The sequence below is a fragment of the Drosophila sulfurigaster genome, chromosome 3, assembly GCF_023558435.1.
Source record: "Drosophila sulfurigaster albostrigata strain 15112-1811.04 chromosome 3, ASM2355843v2, whole genome shotgun sequence".
NCBI classification, from domain to species: domain Eukaryota; kingdom Metazoa; phylum Arthropoda; class Insecta; order Diptera; family Drosophilidae; genus Drosophila; species Drosophila sulfurigaster.
The window spans coordinates 3,899,198-3,924,412 of NC_084883.1; the positions used below are offsets into that span (position 1 = coordinate 3,899,198).

At 38.6% G+C, this 25,215-nt stretch overlaps 6 protein-coding genes across 8 annotated transcripts; 2 read left to right on the forward strand and 4 right to left on the reverse strand.

Moving 5' to 3' along the window:
* Positions 1-2,146: 2,146 nt before the first annotated feature.
* Positions 2,147-13,557, forward strand: LOC133840526 (protein Wnt-5). Of its 3 annotated transcripts, XM_062272403.1 has the most exons (10): positions 2,147-2,340; positions 4,317-4,754; positions 9,156-10,761; positions 10,821-10,905; positions 10,967-11,147; positions 11,210-11,636; positions 12,111-12,290; positions 12,358-12,460; positions 12,522-12,689; positions 12,757-13,557. In XM_062272403.1, exons 2-10 carry the CDS (start codon positions 4,639-4,641, stop codon positions 12,942-12,944), a joined length of 3,054 nt encoding a protein of 1,017 aa, XP_062128387.1. In that variant the 5' UTR covers positions 2,147-2,340; positions 4,317-4,638; the 3' UTR covers positions 12,945-13,557. The 3 variants fall into 3 exon arrangements, with proteins under 3 accessions (XP_062128387.1, XP_062128389.1, XP_062128388.1); XM_062272404.1 differs by lacking the exon at positions 4,317-4,754 and having other exon boundaries at positions 2,148-2,340; XM_062272405.1 differs by lacking the exons at positions 12,111-12,290; positions 12,358-12,460; positions 12,522-12,689; positions 12,757-13,557 and adding an exon at positions 11,746-12,057.
* LOC133840529 (probable salivary secreted peptide) lies at positions 6,194-7,555 on the forward strand. Its single transcript, XM_062272412.1, has 2 exons — positions 6,194-6,717; positions 7,172-7,555. The coding sequence occupies exons 1-2, from the start codon at positions 6,505-6,507 to the stop codon at positions 7,346-7,348; spliced, it is 390 nt and encodes a 129-aa protein (XP_062128396.1). The 5' UTR covers positions 6,194-6,504; the 3' UTR covers positions 7,349-7,555.
* LOC133840530 (uncharacterized) lies at positions 8,164-8,609 on the reverse strand. The gene has a single exon (XM_062272413.1). It carries the CDS (start codon positions 8,548-8,550, stop codon positions 8,185-8,187), a length of 366 nt encoding a protein of 121 aa, XP_062128397.1. The 5' UTR covers positions 8,551-8,609; the 3' UTR covers positions 8,164-8,184.
* A 79-nt stretch (positions 13,558-13,636) lies between the features above and the next one.
* LOC133840527 (uncharacterized) lies at positions 13,637-17,561 on the reverse strand. The gene is made up of 6 exons (XM_062272406.1): positions 17,058-17,561; positions 16,717-16,855; positions 15,601-16,132; positions 14,572-15,407; positions 14,273-14,490; positions 13,637-14,060 (listed from the first exon to the last, which is right to left on the reverse strand). Exons 1-6 carry the CDS (start codon positions 17,249-17,251, stop codon positions 13,754-13,756), a joined length of 2,226 nt encoding a protein of 741 aa, XP_062128390.1. The 5' UTR covers positions 17,252-17,561; the 3' UTR covers positions 13,637-13,753.
* A 419-nt stretch (positions 17,562-17,980) lies between these two features.
* Positions 17,981-21,429, reverse strand: LOC133845165 (uncharacterized). Its single transcript, XM_062279535.1, has 4 exons — positions 21,189-21,429; positions 20,107-20,331; positions 18,301-20,041; positions 17,981-18,139 (listed from the first exon to the last, which is right to left on the reverse strand). Exons 1-4 carry the CDS (start codon positions 21,248-21,250, stop codon positions 17,981-17,983), a joined length of 2,187 nt encoding a protein of 728 aa, XP_062135519.1. The 5' UTR covers positions 21,251-21,429.
* A 40-nt stretch (positions 21,430-21,469) lies between these two features.
* Positions 21,470-23,778, reverse strand: LOC133845347 (uncharacterized). The gene is made up of 2 exons (XM_062279791.1): positions 21,734-23,778; positions 21,470-21,670 (listed from the first exon to the last, which is right to left on the reverse strand). The coding sequence occupies exons 1-2, from the start codon at positions 23,410-23,412 to the stop codon at positions 21,487-21,489; spliced, it is 1,863 nt and encodes a 620-aa protein (XP_062135775.1). The 5' UTR covers positions 23,413-23,778; the 3' UTR covers positions 21,470-21,486.
* Positions 23,779-25,215: the final 1,437 nt, after the last annotated feature.

Consider the following 25,215-nt stretch of genomic DNA (forward strand, 5'->3'; position numbering starts at 1 on the left):
ATACACTGTGGAGAGAGTGAAGACATATTAGTACGACTAGATGTACGTACACATGTACATATGTATGTATGTTAGCTTGTAGGTTGGGCTGTTGCACGTCTATGTATGTATGTATTTACTTTTGTGATTGCTCTACGCACATACACATATATAATTCACAATTATTGTTGTACTTAACTGCAGCGTATTTACGTACATATTATATTATAAATTTACTTGTATACATGCATGTTTTGTATTTTTCTTTTAACAAAAAGGGAAATCTGTCCCTTCCTATAATTGCGTTCACTCTTCTTTCACTTCCTATATATGTATGTGGCTACATACATATTTGTATGCTCACACACTCATAACTCCACATACATGCATACATACATATGTGTATGGCACTTGCATTAATAAATACATTCAAATATAAATACATATGTATGCATGTGTGTATGCAGAGACTTGTTTCGTTGTATGTATTTCAGTATGTTTATGAAACAATGCAAACTTGTATATGAATTAATACATACGATTTGTATTTTCACATATTTGTCGTCACATATTCGAATTGTTCGTATGTATTTTGTTTAAGTTTAATACGTACACAAATAAATATATATATATACAATGAATATATGTATATAATCACAATCCGCACGCAAACATCATTTCGAACCGAGAATTGAAAATGAACTGATACTAAGAACGAACAACTTCAACTTCATTGCCAATGTGTGTGTGTAGACGAATAAATACTTGTGTCTGTATTGGGCCCATAAATGACTGTGCTTGATAGTAAGTGTTCGTTGTATGTGTATGTCTTCATATATTCATACATATATGTATGAATGTTGAAAAGATCAGGTTTAAATTGAAGCGTGAGCAACAGGTTTGCATGAATATAAACACGATGTCAGCCCGACAAAATTGTCAAAGTCTGTATTGTCCATTAAGCTGCGATGATACCTCGCTTTGTTTTTCGATAAATATCTGTTCACTTTTTGAAATATACATTTAATTTTAATTGATAACAAATTAAATGAGGTGAATGCAATTAAACGAATGGGTGTGAATGACTAATACTTTTGTACTCAGTTTAACCGATAACTATGAAGGTTGTGTTCAGTTGCTCCGCACCTGTCGCTGGTTAACTGAAGTTATCGATTGTTTTGCGTGTGTAGAAAATATAAAGCTTGCGGCTCTTTATATACGAATAGAGATTTTTGTCATTATTAATTTTCTAATTATTCTATTTTATAAAAATTCCTGTTTTGTAAGTGTTTTAATATTAGCTCAAATAGTAATTTTGAATTACTTTGCTTAGCAGTCCTAATTTCCAGTCCAAAAAAGTAATAAAAGTCTTAATTATAATTATAATAATAATATTAATACAATAAATTAACTTACCAACTGTAAATGTTTTAATTTAAATATTAAAATTGACAAAAAAAATCTATTTAAATCAATATATTTTAAAATATATTACAATTGAAAAAAAAAATCGTTGATTACAATGTTTTATTATTATTTGATTTAAGTATCAGTAAGTTAATTATACGATTTTAATTTTAATCATTAAATACGCGAAGCTTTAATTTTTATTTGTCTTTATTTTTCCTTACATTTTTTATGTTTCGTTTGTAATGACAGTTTGAATGTTTTCAAGAAACATGGAATATTGAAATGACCCCATAGTCAGATTTATTGTTTCCAGTTTCTTAGCAACATCTAAAAGAAAACATAAATGCTTGTCAACATATGTACACATATGCTCTAAGCATTTGGCGTTGCCACGCAATGTGAAAATTAAAAAAAATATCGTTGACAATATCGTCTAAAATCGATATACATTTTTTTTAGAACAACTTACCAGTGTAGCCATATATTGTACACAATCATTTTCGATTAACAATATAAAGAACTTAAATTTCATGCCGCTGTTTAAATAACAAAAAAATCGTTACCTTAGAATGTAGAGCAACCAATTTGAAAATCTATAGATGTTGAGAACTGAAAATATCTCTAGTCCAGTGTAACCAATGTGTTAATGGTATATTTGTTGTTGGGAAAATAGTATATTTTGAAATTCAACTCACCACGAAAGACTTCAATGGGCAAACCAGTTCTGCAGTTATTTACAATTTTCAGTTCATAGACAAACGCAGCGCGCTTCTTTATTTCTTTAGGATGCGTTTGTGTACGTCGGGCGATTAACATTTACACATTTACATATATTCGTGATGAATTTATTTTGTTTCTAACGGTTCATAGATGCGAGTGTGCTCAAATTGGTGTGAATTTAATTGATGAAATTGTGCCAGTGTCGTATGCAATTTTACATATAAACAAAATGTAAGATACATACATACATACATGTCTCATATAAACAAAATTTATGTAGTGCGTGCATATATAAATAAACAAAGTGTTTAAACAAATAAACAACAAAACTGAAAGCCCATGCATGGATTATATTGATATGCTTTTATGTATAAATAAACAAAATCATATATACAAACAAAACTTATTACACGAATGTATATTGATGTATGTAGTTGTGTATGGTAAGTCTCGATATTCGATATATTTACCGCTCAGACACAGCTAAAGAATGGTTAAATGCATACACATCAATATAAATTCGTTATGTATGTGAGTAGCCTAGCCAAACACGCATCTTTGCTTATCGTAAACATGTCGCATTTGTGAGTTACATGCATATTTGTGTATATGTATGTATACACATACGTACTTACGTATATGGACAAGCTATTGTACATATATGCGTGTGTAAGTGGTCTCTTCAGATATCTAGAGCAGCTTCATCAAGATGTTTAGCACTCATAAAAACATATAAACATACATATGTACATTCATAATTACATATGCATGTTTGCATATTAGATTTGTGCGTAATTTCATAAAGTTCATGCGTGCAACATTCAGCCAAACATACAGACGCGTGTTTGATATATTATGTTGCTACAATTCATACACAAACACAAATACATACCAACGTGTACACAAACTTACATACATACATACATATTTTTATGTTCAACACACACACGTACACACAGCTGTGTCTGTGTGAGTGTAAGTGTTTCTGTTTTTTAAAGCTGTACAAGGGGTGTGTGTGTGATCCCACAGCAAGTGTGAGTGTAATGTGGTGCGAGTGTGGTGTGTATGTGTATCCGTATCCAATCAAGCTGGAAACGAAAGGATTTTATTCATTTGTGTGCGTGTGCGAGTGAGTGTATGAGTTTGGCTGTGTGTGGCGCACATTTGTGTGAATGTATTGTGTATGCTACATTTGTGCCCATCCAGCTTTGTTTCACGGCTGCTGCTGCTGCTACTGCTCTGCTGCTCTCACTGCTGCTAATGCAACAGACGCGACGGTGTTCGATGACCAAAAGAGTCTTACATACACACTCACATTCACTCATACACGGATTGTATTTAGTCTGCTTGTGTGCGTGTGCACATTTTGAAATTATGTTTTATGCGTGTTTTCGTCGTGTTACCGGGATTAATTAAAACGTAGATTTTAATGAATTAGTGTATTTGATTTGCTGTGGATGGATAGCAATTTGGCAAACAAGCGGGAAAATAATTTGGCTAGCACAAATACATCCAAACACCCCCACGCACCCACACGTATGGTCCCCCTTCATAACTGTTTAAAATGTTCAAATGAGTGAATGTAAATACATATGTGTGTGTTTGTATTTACAGGCAATTACATGAACATGAACACTTCGCTAACAAAGTAAAGTTACCCCAGACAAGCTCAGCATTGATTTTTTATACCCTGTACAAAGGGTACAAACATCACTCAGCTCTTATTTGTTATTATACCCTGCATTTCACTACACTCAAAAAGGGGTATGCCGAGAGTAACCCATAAAATACCCTATGAATAGCCTTAATAGGCAACACCTATTTCATAAAATACTGATGCGCAGCTCAAATATGTTCATACCCTTTTATTGGCTTAGTCTGGCAACTCTCTGCAAGTCACTTTGGATGTTAGTAATTAATGCATGAAAGAGGGTTTCTCTAAGAGTTACCAAGATAACGTGTTATCTATCTCTTTCTATGCGTACTTCTGTTGCGCTCCTCGTAACAGCTGCCGTTTAATAGTTTCAAATTTTAATAGCATTTTTACAGGTAGCAAGCACTTTGTTGACCTGATATACATTGGGAAAGTTGACCTTATGATACTGAATATGAACTAGAAATGAATCATGTAGTGAATTTCGAATGTAATGAAATTAATGCAGAGGATTAAATGAAAATAATAAAAAACTCACTCCTTGTTCTTGCAGTGCACTTTATTGTGATTACCGTGAAATCGTATTCAACTGAAAATAATTCCCAAAAGATCGCAGAGTGCTTTATTTCTTTGGGATCATAGATAGAGATGGAGGAATGAGTAGATTGAAAAATTCAGCCAACTCGAAGTGAAATATACCCTCGAAAAATGTACGCAATTATTATGGATGATCTCCCGCTGCTGACAATGATAAAAGAATATTCATCATATTACTGAATTGCACCGGATTCCAGTCAATCAGAGCAAAGAAACCAATAAGAATCGTAGTGTTGAAAATAAATACCAGAAACTTGCCATTGCAACAACGCGATAAAATGTCATTGGTGGAAAGGAAACATTTTCTACAGTGGACTGTGGTAATGACGTTTGTGCTGCTTTCGGTGTCCGGTCTAGATGCAGTATCTAGCTTGCAAGGTGTGCCGACTTGGATGTAAGTATACCTCATTAATTAACATAATTAACTTTCATTTTATGTCGCTTCAAGAATCATCTACAACGCTTTCCCAGCAGGTGTTGTACGTGGCAAATTTGGTTCGTGGTTCTATGTTATGTACACACTTATAGTTTTATATTATGTTTATTTATCTTATTTAGATTCCCTTATTTTTTTCTATACGTCATTTACCGCTTACAACAGTTATAAAGATCTTTCGCTTACCTTAAACTGAAGGCCTAAATATTGTTATTAATAAATGTTCCAATCTTACAATTCGATGGAATGAAAGGCAAATAATGTGTACATAATATGCTTGACCAATTTTCAACATGTAAACTAGGGTCAGAATAATAAATAATAAGCACATCTTACAGATAGAGCAGATCTATAGATCAAAACTTTAGTAACACTTTTTTTGTAGATTCATAATAAAGAAATATATAGCCAGAAACAAAATTTTCCGAATTTGCCCCATTAAATTATTATTATTTTTTATTAATATCATAATTCAATTCTAATGAAATAACAGAGGAACATTTAGAATGCGGGATTTTATCAAAATCTTTTTATTTGCTGTTTTTCGTTTATTTCTTTAAGGAAATATGTTATGAAACAAATTTGTGTTTGCGGTTTTAATTCCGTTTTGTTTATTAGTTGACACACATACATAATTATTATAAATGATCTGAGAAAAACGTCGCGATAAAATTTGTGAACAAAATAAAATGTTTTGAAAAAGCCCTCAAATTTTAATTTTAGAATTTTATTACAAAAAAGTCGCAATTCGTTATATATTGTTCATAAATATGACTTGTAGCTGGCATAGAACTCTTGAGTGTTGAGCTAACATTTCATGTTTTTGAGTTTGTTTTCTTCTCCAGACCCTGAGCGTAGTTTTTTTTTTTTGTATAAGAGAACCAGGAAAAAAAATCTATTTTTGCTTATATGGGAAACACTCGATTTTTGGGGTTTGGCTCAAAATGTTATACACTTGCAGTAGGTATATTAATTTTTGTACAATCGTTCTTCACTGAAAACACAATTTTGTATTAATTTAGGTTTTATTTTTGTTTAGAACAGGACTAAATCTGTCGAATAATTTGATGAATATCTGTTTCCACACGATTTTCTTCTGATTCAGGCACAGTTGTTAATGTAAACTTGTAATAGGCGTCGATGTGGTGTATTGACTTTGCCGAGAGTATTTAGTTTCCGGCATCTAAAGATGTCTGTACCCTCATGTTTTATTTGAAATTCCTGAATGCTGACGTGCTCGCCATGATATTGATAAGACTCTGAGTGCTGCTGCCTCAAACTTTGACTCACCATGATGATGTTTGTGTGTTCATTGTTGTTGCTCAGAGTATTTTTTTTTGCGTATAAGTAGAAAATATATAATCTATGGTTGTGACTGACTGTAGCTATTTTCGAGGATTAGTTGAAAATCTCGACTTATCAAGAGCGGCAGTAGCAGCAACAGCAGCAGCAGCAGCAGCTGTACCACAAGCTCGAAGCAAGCACACACATTGCGGACATAATAATACTATTTTGGGAAGAGATCAGCTTCAGCTCTTGGTGTATGCACTAGGAATAATTTGAAATCAGCAAGCAGGCAAATAAAAAGCACATGTTGCAAAGACTACTACTACAATAGCTGATAACACGCGAAGTGGATTAAAGTGAAACTAAAATCATAATCGTCGCAGTTCAACACTCTCTTGAACCTGATTTGTTTGCTTCATCAATGAATTCGCACAAGTCCAAAGCCAGCATGGCCCAGCTGAACAGTATTCTCTCGAGCCTGCTGCTGTTGTCCCTCTGGTTGGCATCGTGCTGCGCCGTGTCCAGCACTTGGGGCAACATCTCCAATTCGGCGCAATTGTTGCATGTGGAGAACGTGTTGAATGGTTCCTCGCCGGGCAAATATGTGGATCACGAGATTAAATATCCGACAAATGTGAGCAGAACTCAATCGTGGCATTTTATAATGCGTTGTTTCATTTGATGTTTCATTCAATGTAGTTGTTGCTTGTTGGTGTCATCGAACGATCGAAACAGTTTTGTGTTCGTGTTAAAGCGCAAACGTCAGCGTGAATTTCTCTTTTCTCCATGTGATGAGCGTATATCGTAGAAAAATGATGCTCTAAAGTATATCTTAAAGTAACTTGATGCAAGTATAAATATAAAAGTGAAAGAACTTAAATTTGTCTTATATTGTATTCAATATATTCTATTTCCTTGGCGCAAAACGAAACAAAATCTGAATATATGTATGTCTCACATGTATATAAACTCCATATCATATCATCAGCATTAGCACATCTGCATGTAACATTTGTACTAAAATTGCTTTGTGATAAGAAACAAAATTGATGATGATCAATCAATAATTCGGTTTCCACACACTTTAGGGAATTGGTAATGGTCGTATCATCTCGGGCATCCGGGCATTTGACCAGGTGACAAACAACACTGGAGGCCATGCTACGATTTACTCTGGAGGCCCCGGCTTTAATTTTGTCCACATCAAACTACAATCGCAGTATAATTATGGCTTAATATTTCGCGTTGAAATCTATGGAAATTGAATTACTCTAACGAATTACAAACAAAAAAGAAAAGAAAATATATAACTAACTAACTAACTATCTATATTCTATAATAAACAACTCGAGATGCGAGCAAAGAGTTTGTAAACAGTTGACTAAGTTAGTTGATTAAGTCTTAAATGTACACACGATTTAATAAATATCCATAGACGGCTGATTTTAGCATCGGTTTGAATTATTCCCGAACTAATCTTGTACAAGTTTTTAAGTTATTTTTTTTAATGCTTTAATAATCAATCAAAAAGTCATCAGATTGGAACTTTTTTGGAAAAAGTCACTTTTAGAGTTTTAGCAATCTTTTTCCAGCATCTTTGTTATTGTATTGAAGTGTCAATTTGCAGCTTCCGTGCTTCAGAATGAGCGTTAATAGTTGAGTTAGGGAATAAGGCAAACGACAATGGACCGAAGCTGATCCCAAAACAAGCAAATTTATGTTGGACTTTTACCAAGTTTTTCCCTCAACTTTTTGCAGATTTCTTGCAATTAAATATGCATTAATACAGAAGTCAATCAGTGAATTAGTTAATGAGTCAGATTATAACAGTGATTCCGTCATTCAGTCAGCCAATTGGTCAGTCAATCAGACACTCAATCAGTGAATCAATCAGACAGGATTTAATTATTAAGTGTATCAGTCAGCCAGTCAGTCGTCAATCAATCACTGAATCAGTCAGCCAAGGAGTCAGTCAATCAGTCATCAATCAATCAGTGTATCAGTGAGTCAGTCAGCCATTCATTCAGTCCATCAGTCAGTCAATCAGACATCAATAATAAATCAACAGATTTTTTCTAGATATAATATAAATATAAGTTTATTATGCTCCCCAGATCTCGATCTGAGACTTAATACCAGCTCCCAGAGCGGAAGTGAATTTTACAGTCACTGTGGTGGCGCCCACGCCGCCGGATGTGATCTCAGCGGTGGCGCCACGCTTGCGCTTCAGGTCGGTGATGCGAATGTAATCGATAGTCTTGGCCGTGCCCGCCTGGGTGAGCGTGTATGTCTTTGTAGTCGTCGACAGCAGCGACTTGCGTTTGGTGATTGTCTCCTGAGCGATGAGTGTGTCCGTTGTGGCCTTGGTGCCCCAAGTGTAATCGTTGCCTTGTTCATCGCCGCCCAGAGCGCTGGCGAGACAGACGAGTGTGCCCAGGAGCAGGATTAGGAGCAGACTGCTATTCATTGTTGTGTGTTGTGGTGTGGTTGTGTTAGGGTTAAAGACAAAGTTCAACTGTTGGCCCAACTGCAACTGTCCCTTGTTTTTATACAGCAGACGGAGAGAGAGAGTGAGGGAGAGAATCGTGTGTGCAGCAGCAGTCTTGGCCTAGTTTGATAATGTAATGGCAACACCTGGTTGTCTAGTGTCTATCTATTGCCAAGATACAGATTACATTCGACACAACATGCGCATGTTGAAACAGATGTAACTGTAACTGTTCTTCGATGCGATGTCTCAACAGTCATTCAGGAAAAACCAGTTTCGACAAAAAAGCAACAAAATTAAGAGAAAAACAATTCAATGTCTCAACCTTTTGTTTTCCAATATGAATCAAACTCTAATTGCTTATTATGCAAAGCAAAGAAAGTGATGCACTTTCTTTACTCTCCTCGCAGCTGTTGCCAATTTGAAAATGCTTTTCCCAGTTTTGGGAAAAATGGTTCCGCATTTTGATACAGTGTTATTTAAAAATCAACATAAAAGTGCGCTTATTTGATAAAGGATATTTTTAACGGACCTTTGACTTTATTATTAATGCACTCTGAACACTCATCTTAATCTTTCCGCAGCTCTTTGGGACTTAAGTCGCCATTCATTGAGTTCGGCGCCCAGGACGAGCAGCTGGCCAACACGAGCATCCCACTGAACATCACCAAGGATGAGCAGGCCTACATGCATCAGGAGGGACTCCGCAAGCTGGGCACCTTCATCAAGCCCGTCGATCTGCGCGATTCGGAGACTGGCTATGTGAAGGCGGATCTCACCAAGAGACTGGAGACGCCCACTGCGCAGGCGCGTCGGGTCCATCCCATACAGGAGGAGATGGATCAGAAGCAAATCATCTTGCTGGATGAGGATACCGATGAAAATGGTCTACCGGCCAGTCTCACGGAGGAGGATCGCAAGTTCATTGTGCCCATGGCACTGAAGAATTCCTCGCCCGAGTTGCGTTGGGGTGTGCCCGCCAAGACGCCCGTGTTCTCCAGTCTGACGAGCGCAAATCCCACGCGTTCGTCGCTGCCAACGGCCGCAAGGCGGCGTAGCACCACTACGCACACCAGCACCACAATTGCACCGGATCCCACTTCGAACATCGATGATCTGAAGAAGCACATTCTCTTTCTGCACAACATGACGAAGAGCGACAACAATTTCGAGTCGAAATTCGTCAAATTCCCGAGCTTACAGAAGGAGAAGAGCAAGCAGGGTGGCGGCGGCGGTGGTGGCAGTGGCGGATCTTCCAACACGAATGCCAAGCGTCCCCAGCGACCTGTGCTTCAATATGCTGCTCCCATTGCTCCGCCCACGCGCAGGGTGCCACAGGGAGCGCATACGCCAGGTCAAAAGCCTTTCGGTGGTTATTACCACAACGAGGATGAGTCGAACACCTTCGTGGATGTGGTTGGCTCATCGGATCGCAGCAAGGAGCGCACCAAGTACGAGGGTGTGCCTCAGGTGCATCTTCTGGGCGATTACGATACGTCAACTACGACGTCGTCGACCACAACGACAACCACAACGTTAGCTCCGCCGACCGAGTCGAGCTCCAAGCGCACCACAAAGCGTCCCGTTTGCCTGCGCAATCCCGAGTCACCAAAATGCGTGCGCCAACGCCAGCGAGAGGAGCAACAACGTCAGCGGGAACGCGATGAATGGTTTCGCGGTCAGGCGGAGTTTATGCGGCCACGCTTCGAGCCCATCATACAGACAATCAACAACACAAAGCGTTTCGCTGTGTCCATTGAAATACCCGATTCCTTTAAAGTACATTCCGATGCAGCGCCTCCCGATGAAGCGCCCGATCTTCAGACGCTCTCACGCGTCAGCCGAAGCTCACAGCCGAAGCGACGCAACATTGCCGCGGCGTCGTCGTCGGCGGATAAGCTTGCGCAGTCGACAGGCAACTATTTTGCCCATGACATCATCATGACGTCGGCGGGCGTAACCGATGGTCGTGAATTTATGCTCGCCAATGTGCATCAGTTTGGCATGCTGCCTCCTGAGCATGAGAACGAAACATTGCCCGCCCCCACAGCAGCGTACTCGGAGACGATCAATCTCAATCCCGACAACTGCTATACGGTCGAGGGTCTCTCCTATGGCCAGAAGAAACAGTGCGCTCTGCACACGAGTGTGATGCCCGCGATAAGTCGCGGAGCACGCGCTGCCATACAAGTAAATGTGATACACACTTTGGTTAACTACATAACTAATCTGTACTTTTCTTTATTTAGGAATGTCAATTTCAATTCAAAAATCGTCGCTGGAACTGCAGCACTACAGACGATGCCACCGTCTTCGGTCCCATGACTGGCTTGGGTAAGCTGTTGATAACTCCTCTGTACTCGATGACTTTGTTAATGTTTTCACTCGTTTGCAGGCACACCGGAGATGGCCTTCATACACGCGTTAGCGGCGGCGACTGTGACCAGTTTTGTGGCACGCGCCTGTCGCGATGGTCAGCTCACATCGTGCGGATGCTCGCGCGGATCGCGACCCAAGCAGTTGCATGACGATTGGACCTGGGGTGGTTGCGGTGACAATCTCGAGTATGCCTACAAGTAAGTGTTGCCCTATACAAGCGGGACATTCAACTAGAGCTGACAAGCTTTTGCATTTCCAGATTTGCTACAGATTTTATTGATGTGCGCGAGAAGGAGACGCGTCGCGGCACACGTGGAGCGGGAAATCCGGAGCGTCGTCGCAAGCAAATACAGGCCGACGATGCCAAGGGCGGTGGCAACTCGCAGATCAACGAGGAGAACGTCAAGAGTACGAAGGAGACCAAGTCCAAGTCGAGCCACGATGGCAAAAATGAGACTGCGTCATCGGTGATGTCTGATCTGCAGAGTAAGGCAAGAAAAAAGGGCAATGATTCGTCGTTGCTGCCGTCAGTGGCGTCGTCATCGCTTGCCCCACCTAAGCAGGAGTCCAGTGATGAGAAAGACGAGCCTCGCATTAATTCCGAGGATTTAATAGAGCTGCAAGAGCGTATCACTAAGGAAATTCTAAATTCCAAGCTAAAGGAAAACGATATGATCGAATTGCAGGTGAGCGCTGTTCGAATATTCGCATTGAGCTATAGATACTTGCTAGCAATTGTAATTGTTAAGTTACATTAATATTATTGTGATTATAAATTGCAAATCATGATGGAAGAAGCACTAAACGGGGACAATTGCGATCCTAGAATGTACAATTTATATTCACATAAATGAGCCGAGTCGCCAATTCTGTCTCCTCTTTTTACACACTCGTGTATATTGACGATGCGCTTGGGAACTGAATATATCGGACTAATAAGTATGATAAACCCATTTGCAACCAACACTTTCAAGAACCCCAATCCTTCAAAGAAATGTGGAAGTTCCATTCAAGCCAGCTTCCAAATGAGATATTTTCTAAATTCGATATCAATGAATGTTTCCATCACGTTGTGTCTGTTTCTCCTCTAGTGAAATTTCAACCCTATGTTTTTTTGCCCTTTGTTTACTTATGTATGTTTGGCTTTACGTTTACAATAGGAGAACATCAATCGTGAAATTCTGAACTCGAAGCTGTTCAACGGAGAGGCTAATGGAAAGCGTCGCAAGCGCAAGCGCAAGAATCAACGGGCTGTTAGTGGAGAGGCGCCTGTAATGTCGAACGCCAACATCAAGGCTAGAAGTCTTATGAATCTACACAACAATGAAGCGGGCCGTAGGGTAAGCTACCGAGAAGGATTTGCTTGTTGCTCAAAATGAATATAACTAATGATATCTCTTTCCTTAGGCCGTTATTAAAAAGACACGAATTACGTGCAAATGCCATGGCGTTTCAGGTTCATGCAGTTTGATCACGTGCTGGCAGCAATTATCTTCCATCAGAGAAATTGGCAAGTTTCCTCAATAGTAAAGATTATCATAAATATTTATTTTGTATATTCATCTTTGCAGGTGACTATTTGCGCGAGAAATATGAAGAGGCTACTGAGGTGAAGCTGAATAAACGCGGACGTCTTCAGGTGAAGAACAGCCAGTTTAAGGTGCCCACCGCGCACGATTTAATCTATTTGGATGAAAGCCCGGACTGGTGTCGCACCAATCGTCTATTGCAGTGGACAGGTGAGGCGTTTGATATACCCTTCGTTGTTATTCAAGCTGTTATTGATGTTGTATTTGTTGTTCCTAGGTACGCACGGTCGTGTGTGCAACAAGTCTTCGTCGGGTCTCGATGGCTGCGGCATTCTGTGCTGTGGCCGAGGCTACAACACCAAAAATATCATCGTTCGCGAGCGCTGCAACTGCAAGTTCCACTGGTGCTGCCAGGTTAAATGCGATGTATGTACAAAGGTACTCGAGGAGCACACATGTAAATAGGTTTATTCAATGATAGGCAGCACAGAACAATGTCCATACGATCACGATTCGCAGCTAAACATAAATTAAAACAACAAAACAAAAACATATTTATATATATATATCGATTTAGAATATTATTTATTAAAATTAATTAAGTTACGTGAGGCTGTTGCCTAATGGATTTTATTCTTAACTTAAACCGCAAACACACACACATTTACAGACACACGAAAAAAGGTTATTATTCCATAAGGTTTAATTGGCGTCCATGTTGTATTGTACATACGTAATACTTGTACATCTTATAATTGGACCAATATATAGTACATACATACAAAACATATATACGTACTTTAGAGCAGTAAACAATTTTTTTAGTCTTTAGTGCAGAGGGAAATAAATCCATTTTGGTCGTCATTTCCCAAATTTAAATCCCTCCCAAATGAAACCAACCCAGCAGAGGTTTTCCTTTAATCGAAGTTTTTCGTCACGTTTATCTAGTTTTAAATTTTGCCATTAGTTCTAGTTTCCTTCGACATGTACTTGTTACAACGTGACTAAATTCGAAAACCATTTACTGAAATAATAAAATTGAAAAGCTGCATTCACAAATACAAATACGATGAACACTGATTTGTACAATCATTTCGGCAATACTCATCAGAATGGATTACGAACTACCCATTTCTGCATATTGAATGTGAATTCGATTATTTAAACACAAGAGCCTTTATTGACGATTACGTTTATATAAAGTATGGTAGGTTTATGAACTGTGTGTCTTTGGTGTTTTTTTTGTTTGTTTTGTAATTCAACTTAGTTGCAAATTAATGAGGTACATCACTAACATCGGAGGGAATCGCCGGCAACGGATCACTGGAAATTCGTTTCGTTCGCGGCGTAATCTGTGCATATCTCACACTGCCTGTATCAGCTTCGTCATCATCGGTAGACCTTAGCGGCGATTGATAGATATCGAGTATCTCGCTGCCCGGATGACTGGGTGCCTCCACTTCTGGCACTTTATCAAAGCTTATGTATGTCGGAATGATCTCATACAGATTGGTGTCCATGTAGCTGTCGCTGCTCGCAAGGCTCTCCACTGAGTTTTTCCGTGATACAAAGGAAATTGATCTGAATACAAAGTAAACGAATTATTCGATTTATGTCGGAATATTTGTCGAATTACTTAAGTAATTAAAATGTTAATATTATTTTTTTTATTCAGTTAAATTAGAGAAAACTATTTCATACTGATTAATTGTTGAATTGATTTACTATACCAAAAAAGTTGTTCTATAAATTTAAAAAAAAATGTCAGCTAGGTTGATAACTGTAATGCTCACCTTTGCGCATTAAGCCGCGAGATCATGCTTTCTTTATGCTTCAGATACTCTGCTGTATCGGATCGTGGCAAGACGACAACTTCGCCAGACTTAAACTTTGGCATGATGACTCGTTTGCTGCCCTTCAGCAACATGGGTTTTTGCTTTAGGACCAAAAACACTGTCGCTATGCCGATGAACATGAATAGAATGACGCCCAGAACCATCACAGAAATGCCCTTTAAATAAATTATATTACATTAATTTGCTACCAATTTTCTTATAATATATCAACTATACTATATTTATTGAATATTTACTTTTGCACGCACTCTTCTCGATAACCATGTAGCGTAATGTGTGTTTAAGTTGCTGCCGATGTGAACAGACTTGCAACTGAAAGGTGACACAGCATTCTGATTGTCGTCAACCAAACAAAACGTATACGCCACGTTGGGCACCAGTTGGGTCACAATTGACTGTAGCGGCATGGTAAAGTAGCAGCCAAGACCAAACTCATCCGGCAACATTTCCATCATGTAAAATTCCTTTGTTGTTTTCGAGAACCAAAACATACCAAACGAGCTGGAGCTATCCCGCTGATCGACCGATATTTTCACAGTGAGTGCTCCGAATTCACGAGGAAAAAAGTAAATTTGTGGCCATCGAATATTCTGACTCTTTGTCTTATTCGATACTGTGCATTCTAGTGGCACTATTTCGCTAGGTTTTACAGTTCCTGCCGTGGAAATCGTTGGAACAAAAATAATTTGATCCGTTGTGGATGTCGCCACAGTTGTTGAGGTGGTTATTAACTCCGTGCTGTATGTTGTTGTTGTAGTTGTTGTTGTTTTTGATGTTGTAGTTGTAGAATAACCAACTGTTGTGTCTTCTTCCTCCATTATATTGCAGATACGCTCATCAAACACGAAGTAATTCTGATATTGTTCTGGTGTTGAGCAGAGCAGATCATACTTCAAGCTTTGATATTTGAAAATCGCATTCATTTCAATCTGCAGCGCGCAATCGCAATGCCAGTTATTGTCTTCGGCATTTACTACCAAATTCGTCGAAATGTCGCTTATACCGAATATGATTTTGGAGATTGTCATTAGTTTATTGTTTGATATATCCAATAACTCTAAATATTTCATATCTGCAACGATAAATTTGATTTAAATATTGATAACAAATTATGAGTAAAATACGCGTATGCCAACACTGTAAAATGTACCGATAACAAAACACTGCATATCGATATATCCAATGCAAGCTATCGTTACGTTATACGTATTTGGAGGCATTTTGAAAAATCCGCTAAGCATAATATGTAAAATATATATAATTACCTTGAAAAATATAATGGGGCAAATAAGAGATATTGGAGTTGGATAGAATTAGCTTCTCGAGCATAGTTAATTTCCTGAACGAATCGTCCAGCAATTCATCACCGAAATTATTGTAACTAAAGTCCGCATTGGTAACTGCTGCAAGGATTGGATCCGTTGCAGTTAAATTGCGCACACAAGTGATGCCAGTGCGTAGTCGTAGATATTGTATTTGAAATTGAACAATATCCAAGAAATCTGGGTAGACATTTTGCAGCGGCACTTTATCCTGCATTATTGAAATGCCCTTGAAATAATGGGTTATGTTGGTGAAGAACGCCTTATCGAGTTTAACCAGCTGAAGATCTTCTAACATTATTTTATTGAATATTCCGTTACCGAATGCACCGCTTTCGATAGCCGTGATGTTCGAGATGCCAATGTAAATTAACTTTACTTTATCGGTGTATTCGCCTAAAAATCCTACTGGCACCACAGCATTCAAGAAATTGTAGTTGTAGAGATGAAGTTCGTCAATGTGGATGCAGGAACTCTGTTTTGATTTTAAAACAATATTAATTCAAAAGTTATTTGTATAGATAGTGCTGTATCCGCTAGCCATAGTTTATTATATTATGTCGACTGGCGAGTAAGCTCTTCATTTCTATACCCGCTACCCATAGGAAATGCAGAAGGAGGCATATCCGACCCCATAAAGTATATATATTCTAAATCAGCATTAAGAGCCGAGACAATTTAGCCATGACCGTTTGTCTGTCTGCCTGTCCGTTCGTATGAGTTGTTATTTTTCAACGCAGATCATGTTTGTTTTAGATTTTCCCACGCCCCCTCCGCCGTTACAAATCGGAAAAAATTGCAAAGAAAGCGTGAGATCAAAATTGTAGAAAGTATTTAATGGCAATAAAGTCTATACTCTGTATTTTTTGGTATATTTTGAGTGTAGGCAATGAATATACCAAATTCGGTATATTTTAACAGTTCAGTATATTGACTCGGCATATTTTAAGAATAATATCGCACCTGGTTTTCTTTTATTGAAAATGGGTAGAGGGTATCTGACTGTCGAGCACACTCGACTGTAGCTTTCTTTCTTGTTTTTCTTTCATTGATACTCACATCATCCAACAATGCACTTCTTATATCTTTGACGATTTCACTCTGTCGACCGTTGAAACAAATAATTCGGCACTGGACCTTTAGGCATTTTGGTGGCGCACTCGATATAGCGACAGTATCCATATTGCCGAGATAAGAACTGTCGCATAAAAACAGAGATTTCCATTATTCAACAACATTGTGCATCCATTAGTGGAACACGATAATAGTTGTTATCGCCGCGGTGATAACGGCGCACGAAAACAGTATACAATATATACAATGATATATTCGAATATTTATACTCAATTCAACGCCAACAAAAATCGATAATGTCGCATTATTTATATTTATTTATATACCTTAAATTGCCCATCACTTTCTTAAGCACTGTGACCGCTTGACTTATATCGCTTGTCTGTGTTTCAGATTTATTTAACCAATTTGTGCTGTTGGAGGCCATGACCGACAAACCAGTCCACATCAGGCACAAATAAAATAGGATTAGATATCCCGATGGATTTTGTGACGAGAACATCAGCATTACGAAACACATTTATTTTGTTATTGCTTGCAGATCTTAATAGCAGCTCTCTTTATCTTGACAAGTAGTTCCATTTAGGCGAAAAGGAACGAAAACAAAATCACAATTATTATATAAAGTTGAAAAATGGAAACGCGTCGAGTTGTGACCAAGTAACTTCACGCAACGAATTCTAAACGCAGACTGTGTGTGATTCAGCCTAATGCGTATGCTAATGGCACAACATTATTATCCTTATCAGCGTATTAGCCAGAGTAGTTCAAGAGCTTTCGATTTCCTGATAAGCTGCTTACACCTGCAACTATGTACACGTGTATCTTCCAATCTATATATATACTCATGTACACTTGAATGTCTGTTATTCGCGATGTTCGTCGACGATCCAATTAAGGATAATACAAGATTCAATAACCTTTATAAAACAGTGACAAATGGTACGATAATGTCGATAAATATAGTATTAATTTAATATTATTTGTGTTGAGTTTTAGTATAGCAAACTCCAAAATAGTGTTGTCCGCAAAATACGGGCTACGCAATTAGGGAAAATATGTAAGGAAAGGAGTACTTTGTGGCAGACAGGATTAATCTCCCCTGGCATTTCTTTTATATTTGCAATAAGATCACACAATTCGCTGCTACTCAATATATTTGATATATAGATAGTATTGAACATTAGCAGATTGATTAATACAAGTGTCCTTTACTTTTCATACTGAATAGAAGCTATAAGAATTAAGATCATTTCTGAACCTTTAGCTTGGGGTCCATGGTCTCCGAGACCGTGGAGTTACGTTTGGGCAGAGGAGGCGGAGAGCCAGGTCTGTCCATGCATTTGTTGATTGTGCAACTTTCGCTGGGGACTTTTTTGAACTGCTTGGGCATCTCATAGTCGATGGTCTGGAAATTCATCGGTGTGAAAGGCTCTTCGAAGCAAGTGGATGGCGAATGCAAATTAACTAGGCTAGGAAGGCTAGTGTCGTATATCTTCGATGAAGTTGCTTCAACGAATCTGCAAAAACATTTCAATTAATGATTTATTCTGAAAATTAGCACTTTACTTGCTTTGTATTTCTCGAAGAGCTCTTGCTAAGCGGTGTTTTGATGTACTCTGAATCCGTTATGGTTGAGACATAACACGCCTTCTCAACTTTCTTCACGACCAGCACATTCTTGGAACCCTCCAAAAGATTAGGAAAGCTCTTCAGGCCCAGATATGCGAATATAGCTCCGAAAACGGTGGAAACAAAGAAAATCAGACAGAGCATCGCGATGGTAAATTGCTTTTCGCTCTCGGCAATCCAAACGTCATCCGAATCGTCAGTCTCTCTAGTCTGAGGCACATGCAGAGGCTGACAGAGCAGTGGAGATATGACCAAGCTATCCGAGGGTATCATGCAGAAGGTGTAGGTGTGATTCTGTAGCAGGGGATCGACAAGTAAATAAGGTTCCTCATACTGCATGCAGACGTAGTCCGTGCTGGATGCATTCCTTATTAAACTGCCTTCCCATTCATCCGAAAACCAAATGATGTTCAGCTGATCCGAGCTCACATATCCCTCAATAGAAGCGCGCACGCTGCGATTCTCATAGAGTTCCAAGATCAAATCGTAGACTGGTGGCTCGAATACAAAGTAAGAATCAGTTACCTTACTGTTACTACTCCGCTTGACGCGTTCCTCGGAATACTGCCGCGTGGTCTTCTCGTAATCGATAGCCTCTGAGCAAGTGAACTGCAATATGGCGCCATATGTACTCGATTTGGTTGGCGACTCTGTGGCGACCTGGTGGGAAAAAGTAGACTCTGTGGGCAAGTCCAGCTCGTCGGCTCTGTCAGCAACAGTTATTTCGCTTGTTGTGTCCGAGGTAAAGTTGCCAGGCAATTCACTATCCAGAACACAATTTAGCTCATCCGATTCGATATCGTCAAAGAGTTTACCGTATAGATTGTAGGGCAGGCGACAGTAAGGAATGCTTATGAAGAGACTTTTATTTTTATTGTAAAAATCGACCATGGAACGCAGCTGGCAATTGCAGTTCCAGTTATTGGGCTCCAGTTCGAGTAGCAATCGCTTGCCGGCGATGCGAAGCACGTTCTCACTCATCTGCGTAAGCAAATTATGCTTGAGGTCAACAAACACCAACTTGTCAGAGAGATCCTCAAAGGCGCTGTCCTCGATCGATGTTATGGCGCAATATTTCAGAAGCAAATAAGTCACATTCGGAGTTCCACTGAAGAGACGCTTACTGAGCGGCCCAGTGAAGGTGTTGTGACTCAGATCGAGGTGAATTAGTTTCTCCAAATATATGTTATCGAAGACATCAAGTTGGCTGTTGAACGATATTCCCGCATTGATCCTCAGATGCGTCAAAGTCAGCTGAACGGGCTGCAACAATGTCATGCTGATGTCCGGCAGGTGAAAGTCAATTTCCAGCTTCCTCAGCGAATACAGGCCAAGTAGTGCTCCATTGCTGAGGTCCGTCAGCTTTAGATTGGACCAATTCATGTGGAATACTTTGGCAAACATTGCTGCTGCGAATGCACCTGTTTTGATTTTATCAATTTCACTTTCAGTCACCACAATTTTGAGGGCTGTGGCATTGGAGTCTATCCATTTGTTTTGTAGCGTTAATCCGGTTTGATTGGCGACTATCAGCGAGGTGAACACTTCACACTTGCTGCCACTCATGGCCGTGTCCGCCTCTGCATAAAGATCCTCATTGTTGGCGCACGCAATGCGACAGTATAATTCTTGACAACCGCGTCCACCCTCACTTATCTCAAAACCATCTGACAGTTTTCTGAAAGAAGTGTATTACAATTTACAGGTTTATTATATATGTTATTATATAGTTTTTCATTTTACCCAAATGTTTCTAATGTGAAATTGAAATCAGATTCCATTTCTTCGCGGCTCAGACTGACTTCCACTTCGGTTTCCATGTGAACCTCAACACTGGGTCCTTTTATCAACCATATTACCATGTAGATACCAGCAGCAATCAGACATAGTCCGAGGCCAACAATTAACAAAATGCAAATTAAATATTTATTTCTCGCGTCAACATCCTTTCGGTACGATTCTTGAGAACTGCAATGAAATAAGTTGGCGTAGAATTAGATCGCTTTACTTTATTTGTCTCTTAACATTATTAAATAACTTTTGAATTTTTGAGAATTTGGATCATGAATTCATTTGTGAATTTTATATCGTGTAATGTTTTTGACTTTTTGTTGTTTGATATTCGAATTTTCAGGAATTTGGAACATTTCTACTATAATTTTGTCTTTATACGTTGTATGTAATATCAACGTTTCCTTATAGATTTAGGATACTTGCTAGTTGCCTCTTTGCTTTTCAACTTTAAATTTGATATTTAATTAAAAAATATTTCTGTTAAATTTGTAGTTATTATAGAATGTTAATTTATGAATTTATTTTGGCATACTTTCTAGTTGACACAAATCAATAAATGTAAATTGTAAATTGATGTCAACAAATTCTCCAACGACGAGACATTTATTTTCTGCACTGATTAAACTGGAAAAACTGCTACTGTTGCAGCAGCGTGTGTCTAGAAAATCAAGTATACGCCGCTAATCTTTTCACTGTCGATGCTAATGAACTTGCAAATTTCACTTTCGTTTAGCTAGCGCCATCTATTGTTCGCGTGCGAAAGAAGTTTGTCTCCTTTAAATTCATTTGGATAATTATTTGCGACTCTTAAATGATGGCTTAAATACACTCACAGGGCGTAAAACATAATATTTACCCTATTGGGTATTTTAGCATTTGCCATATGGTCTCTTCAATTTGAAGAGTATACAATTATGCACACACTTTTGCTACTCTTCACATTAATTATTTTGCTAATTTGCTAATTGATGGCGATATCGTCTATCCACATTGAACAGATTGTGACAATTTCATTTTATTTTGCAATTTACCTTTGGGAGAGGCTGTCATCAGCGACGAGTTTCTCCTTGCGATACCTGCTTTTCGGCTGCATTTCAATGACGGAGTTGAAACACGACTGACGAGCAAATTTGTTACTCCAATTGAGCAAAGTGAATTCGCATTAGATTTGGGCTTATCGGCGGCAACAGTTGTATTTGCTCTTCAGAGATAATACGCTTTTAGCTTATCAATCTAAATATGGCAGTGATAACTGCATAAACTAGATACAATGTTATATATTTTTCTGTGTTTATTTCCATATATATGCGAGAGGTATTTATACTATGATCAAATTAGTTCCTCGTATAAATCAAAACTTGCGTAGGTGTGACCTTTTGGATTGGGGGCGGGGGGAGCGCTTTCTTGGGGCGGAACATTGTATTTATTGGACTCGGTTTGGTAGAGTTTCGTCTGCTCTAAATGTCGATAGTACGTCATGTAATCGCCAATCGCATCGCCGTCATTCTCCTTTCTATAAGGCAGACCAAAAATTAATCACTTCTTTATTGATTAAAATCAATATCGATCTGCTTACCTTATCGCACTGTATATATTGTGTTCATAGTTCTGCGGCAGTAGCAGCATTGTGAGTGAATCCCGCGCCGCACGCTTCAAGCGATTGCTGCCACACAGCCAACTCGGACGGTGCCACAGAATGGCGTAGGTGGCGCCTCCGCCGAGAGCCACAAACACCAAAATTCCCACAGTGCCCAGACTTATAATGAGCACACTGTTCTTCTCAAACCAGGATGATCTCGACACAACCGCTATACAGTCCAGCGTATGATGTGATAGACAATTAAGTGGCGATGTTTTGTTGTCTTGCAGCAAACAGAAGACGTAGGATGTGGCGCAGCTCAGATCGTTCACTGTTATCGATATATTGTCGGTGAATTGCACACTCTTGTCTTCCTTCTCCACACAATTGATGTCATTCTCATCTGAGAAGTAAACCAATGCCCAATCATCAAAGTCAACTTGGGTTAGAATAATGTTAATCGTAGTCTCAGCTTGATCCACAATTGTTATTGCTGCATTGCAGCTCATCGAAAAGTTGCTAACGGTATCTTTAGCGGTGTTCAAGCACATGATATCCGTAATGTCTGATGATGGTGGCGTCTCATCTATCGCAGCAGTCACTGAAGTAGTGTCGAGGGGCACAGTTGAGCCTGAAGTGCTCTTGCTCTGAAATTTAGGTGTGTCTTCATCAAAAGCACTTGTTACAGAATCCTCAAAAATAGCACGTTTTGCAACAGCTACAGTGCTTGCTGGAAGTGTTGTCGCAGTCTTACTGTATTTTGCGAGCTTCAAGTGAAGGATTTTGTCCATCGGATTCGTTACAATCTGAGCGTTTAGTCTAAGCAGTTGGTTTCCACTGAGATCTAAGAACTTTAGTCTTCCAAAGCTGTTTGTGTTTATGTCGAAATCAATGCTGTTAAATCGACAATCAGCTAAGCTTAATGATTTAAGAGCTGGCATATTATTAAACCAACCAGTTTCCAGTATTTCCCCGAAATTATTTCCTTTAAGATTCAAGCTTTTTAGATTGGAGTAGATAGCAATGCCAAAGTAATCGCTGGGTTTGTATATCGAGTGACTACTGTACAGCTGGTGAATTGTTGCTGCAGTGAGATTGTTGGCGAGGGGCGTCATGAAACTTTCGCAATGCATTGATGTCCTCACATTGATTAGCGTAAAATTGCGAAGCTCTTCAAGTCCTTGAAATGTGCTTTTTGTTAAGTTTTTGAGTTCCGTGTTAACTAGCTCCATTTCAAGCAGGCTGCGTAAATTGGGTTGATTGAACACATCATCCATAATATAGTTTACGGAGCAATTGATAACCTCTAAGCTCTTTAAGCTGTATTCAGTTGTCAAAACCTCGCTGGAAATAATTCCTTCTGGAAAGTTGTAGTTCTCAAGTCGAAGCAGTAGAGAATCCTTCCAATTTTTATTCATTAGTAAATTGCTTACGTTTTTATCGCAACTATTATCAGCTGTGCACCATTTGGCAGACTCCACAAAGCTGGTATTTGTTTGTGATTGCTCAGACGAAAAGTCTATGTTGCAGACGATCAAGAGGAGAACAAAGGCTATGGTCAATGGAATCACAATATACTTCATCCAACGTATGCGACGCGGTTGATAGAGATGCTCCGTTCGTTTTGTGTTTTCCTCATTGTTTAGATCAAAGGATTTTGATTTAAACATGTTCATTCTTGTTTGTATCAATTAAAAACTAATGCGCGTGTCAACTTGTCAAGTTGCTTCCCGGCGTGAACTAATCAGCTTTGCCATTTGTGTGGTTAATTTATCAAATTAGCCATGCTCATTATCAGTGAAACGAGCGCAGCATATTATTATTATTAGATATTATGAAATTGATTAGATTACAATCTACTATATAATCAACTATAAAGCAAAATAGACAATTTCCAGATTTATTGATTATAGGCTGAATAATGGGCTTCGTAACTAAATTCCTACTAGTAGCGAAAAATCAACAGCACATGTCGCAAGTGACCTTCTGTATGGACAAAGTGTGTCCACTAATGGTTGAGTATTTAATATCTGATCTGAGAATATCATACATTCTTCATACATACATACGTCAAAAAAATAATATTGAATAATATGAAAGCAATTCTAATGAAAATCGAATGAGTCAGAATTTATTGTTATTATTCAACGCATTTATTGATTGAAATAACAACAAAGAATTTAGTAGGTTACAAATATTCCTAAAGTATGGTATTAACTTTAATAAAGAAATCCAAAAGATGTATAAAAATTAATATAAAATAATATCTAATGTACTATGATTACCGTAACGAAATAGTCCAGATTTAATGATCCTTCAAATTTTAATTCAGCTCTGGAGCTCAAGCCATATCTGCATGGTATTTTTCTTTCGTTAGTGCTCCAGCTCGAACTGCTTGTTTACTACTTCGCACTGCTTTGTCTCACACTGCTTGAGCTAGTGTTATGCCAGAGTGAATTGCACATCCATAGCACACACTACACTGATTTATCGATATCGAAAGATGGCGATAATTCAAAGTACAAGCTGGAATAAAATGGCGACACTGCGTGTGCCATTTGCCATTCACATGTTGCTATGACATGTTCGACTAATTGCTCATTAGCGATGAGATTTGCTGTCGGCCAGCGTTATCAAATTGAAGATGCGTTTGCCCGCTAGCCATACTATTGAATGAAAACACGAATTCATTGCTAATTTAATTAGCTAGATGTAAGGTTGTATTTATAGAACTTGGCACGCAGTCGCCGCCGCATTTGCAGGCGTACTAGTTGCAGTCCCACATTGCTACGAAAACTGCTAGATTATTGCCTCACCACACGTGAGTGGAAACGTGTTCTGGCGCAACGGAATGATTGCAATTGTACAAGTATTTATTTTTAAGAGACTCGTACCTAAAAATACACAAAACATATGCCGAACGTCAAAGCGTTTGAACCTCTTGTATATGGCATTATAATTGATTCATCGTGTATTTATTCACTTACACTATTCTCCGCTCTCTTGGCCTTTCGCTCAATTGAGAACACTTCGTTTTTTCCGCAACACTTTTACTTGATGGTTTATCAATGGGGAGAATACCAGGTGCACCTTGTCTTTTGCACCTTGACAAATAAAAGAAGGAAGCAAGGCATCATGCTGCTATGTATGCTTGTAAAATAATGAATACACTTTTTGACATTCTTAAAAGAGCCAGAAGAACGGATAGAATCGCTTTCTACGTGTATATAGTCGCTTGTGGCTGCTCCAATCGTTTGGCATATTCATATAATGCGGCGCACAGCAGCTCGAACACATTTGTCAAAAAATAAAATAAAGAAAAGCAAATATGTAGTAGAATGAAAAGAAAAGAAATACGATTTTAAATAGACTTAGTGTAGTGGCTTGCTCTTGACCACCAATTGCTCTATTTAATTGAATTTACAGTCGCTTTTGCCGCACATTATCCGAAAATTAAATATTGTTTTAAGTGCTTAGAC

What these genes read in the sequence shown, in the direction of transcription:
- LOC133845347 (XM_062279791.1), bottom strand. Translation starts at nt 23,412, where the DNA reads ATGAACATGTTTAAATCAAAATCCTTTGATCTAAACAATGAGGAAAAC. An exon ending in AATATATACAGTGCGATAAG is followed by an intron (nt 21,671 to 21,733) that starts GTAAGCAGATCG and finishes TCTGCCTTATAG; the next exon opens with AAAGGAGAATGACGGCGATG.
- LOC133840529 (XM_062272412.1), top strand. Translation starts at nt 6,505, where the DNA reads ATGAATTCGCACAAGTCCAAAGCCAGCATGGCCCAGCTGAACAGTATT. An exon ending in AGATTAAATATCCGACAAAT is followed by an intron (nt 6,718 to 7,171) that starts GTGAGCAGAACT and finishes CACACACTTTAG; the next exon opens with GGAATTGGTAATGGTCGTAT.
- LOC133840527 (XM_062272406.1), bottom strand. Translation starts at nt 17,251, where the DNA reads ATGTGTTTCGTAATGCTGATGTTCTCGTCACAAAATCCATCGGGATAT. An exon ending in GCCCCATTATATTTTTCAAG is followed by an intron (nt 15,408 to 15,600) that starts GTAATTATATAT and finishes TTATCGTTGCAG; the next exon opens with ATATGAAATATTTAGAGTTA. An exon ending in CGAGAAGAGTGCGTGCAAAA is followed by an intron (nt 14,491 to 14,571) that starts GTAAATATTCAA and finishes ATTTATTTAAAG; the next exon opens with GGCATTTCTGTGATGGTTCT.
- LOC133840526 (XM_062272403.1), top strand. Translation starts at nt 4,639, where the DNA reads ATGTCATTGGTGGAAAGGAAACATTTTCTACAGTGGACTGTGGTAATG. An exon ending in ACAATGAAGCGGGCCGTAGG is followed by an intron (nt 12,291 to 12,357) that starts GTAAGCTACCGA and finishes CTCTTTCCTTAG; the next exon opens with GCCGTTATTAAAAAGACACG. An exon ending in TCGTCTATTGCAGTGGACAG is followed by an intron (nt 12,690 to 12,756) that starts GTGAGGCGTTTG and finishes TGTTGTTCCTAG; the next exon opens with GTACGCACGGTCGTGTGTGC.
- LOC133845165 (XM_062279535.1), bottom strand. Translation starts at nt 21,250, where the DNA reads ATGCAGCCGAAAAGCAGGTATCGCAAGGAGAAACTCGTCGCTGATGAC. An exon ending in GATGACAGCCTCTCCCAAAG is followed by an intron (nt 20,332 to 21,188) that starts GTAAATTGCAAA and finishes ATTTCATTGCAG; the next exon opens with TTCTCAAGAATCGTACCGAA. An exon ending in TTCACATTAGAAACATTTGG is followed by an intron (nt 20,042 to 20,106) that starts GTAAAATGAAAA and finishes CACTTCTTTCAG; the next exon opens with AAAACTGTCAGATGGTTTTG.
- LOC133840530 (XM_062272413.1), bottom strand. Translation starts at nt 8,550, where the DNA reads ATGAATAGCAGTCTGCTCCTAATCCTGCTCCTGGGCACACTCGTCTGT.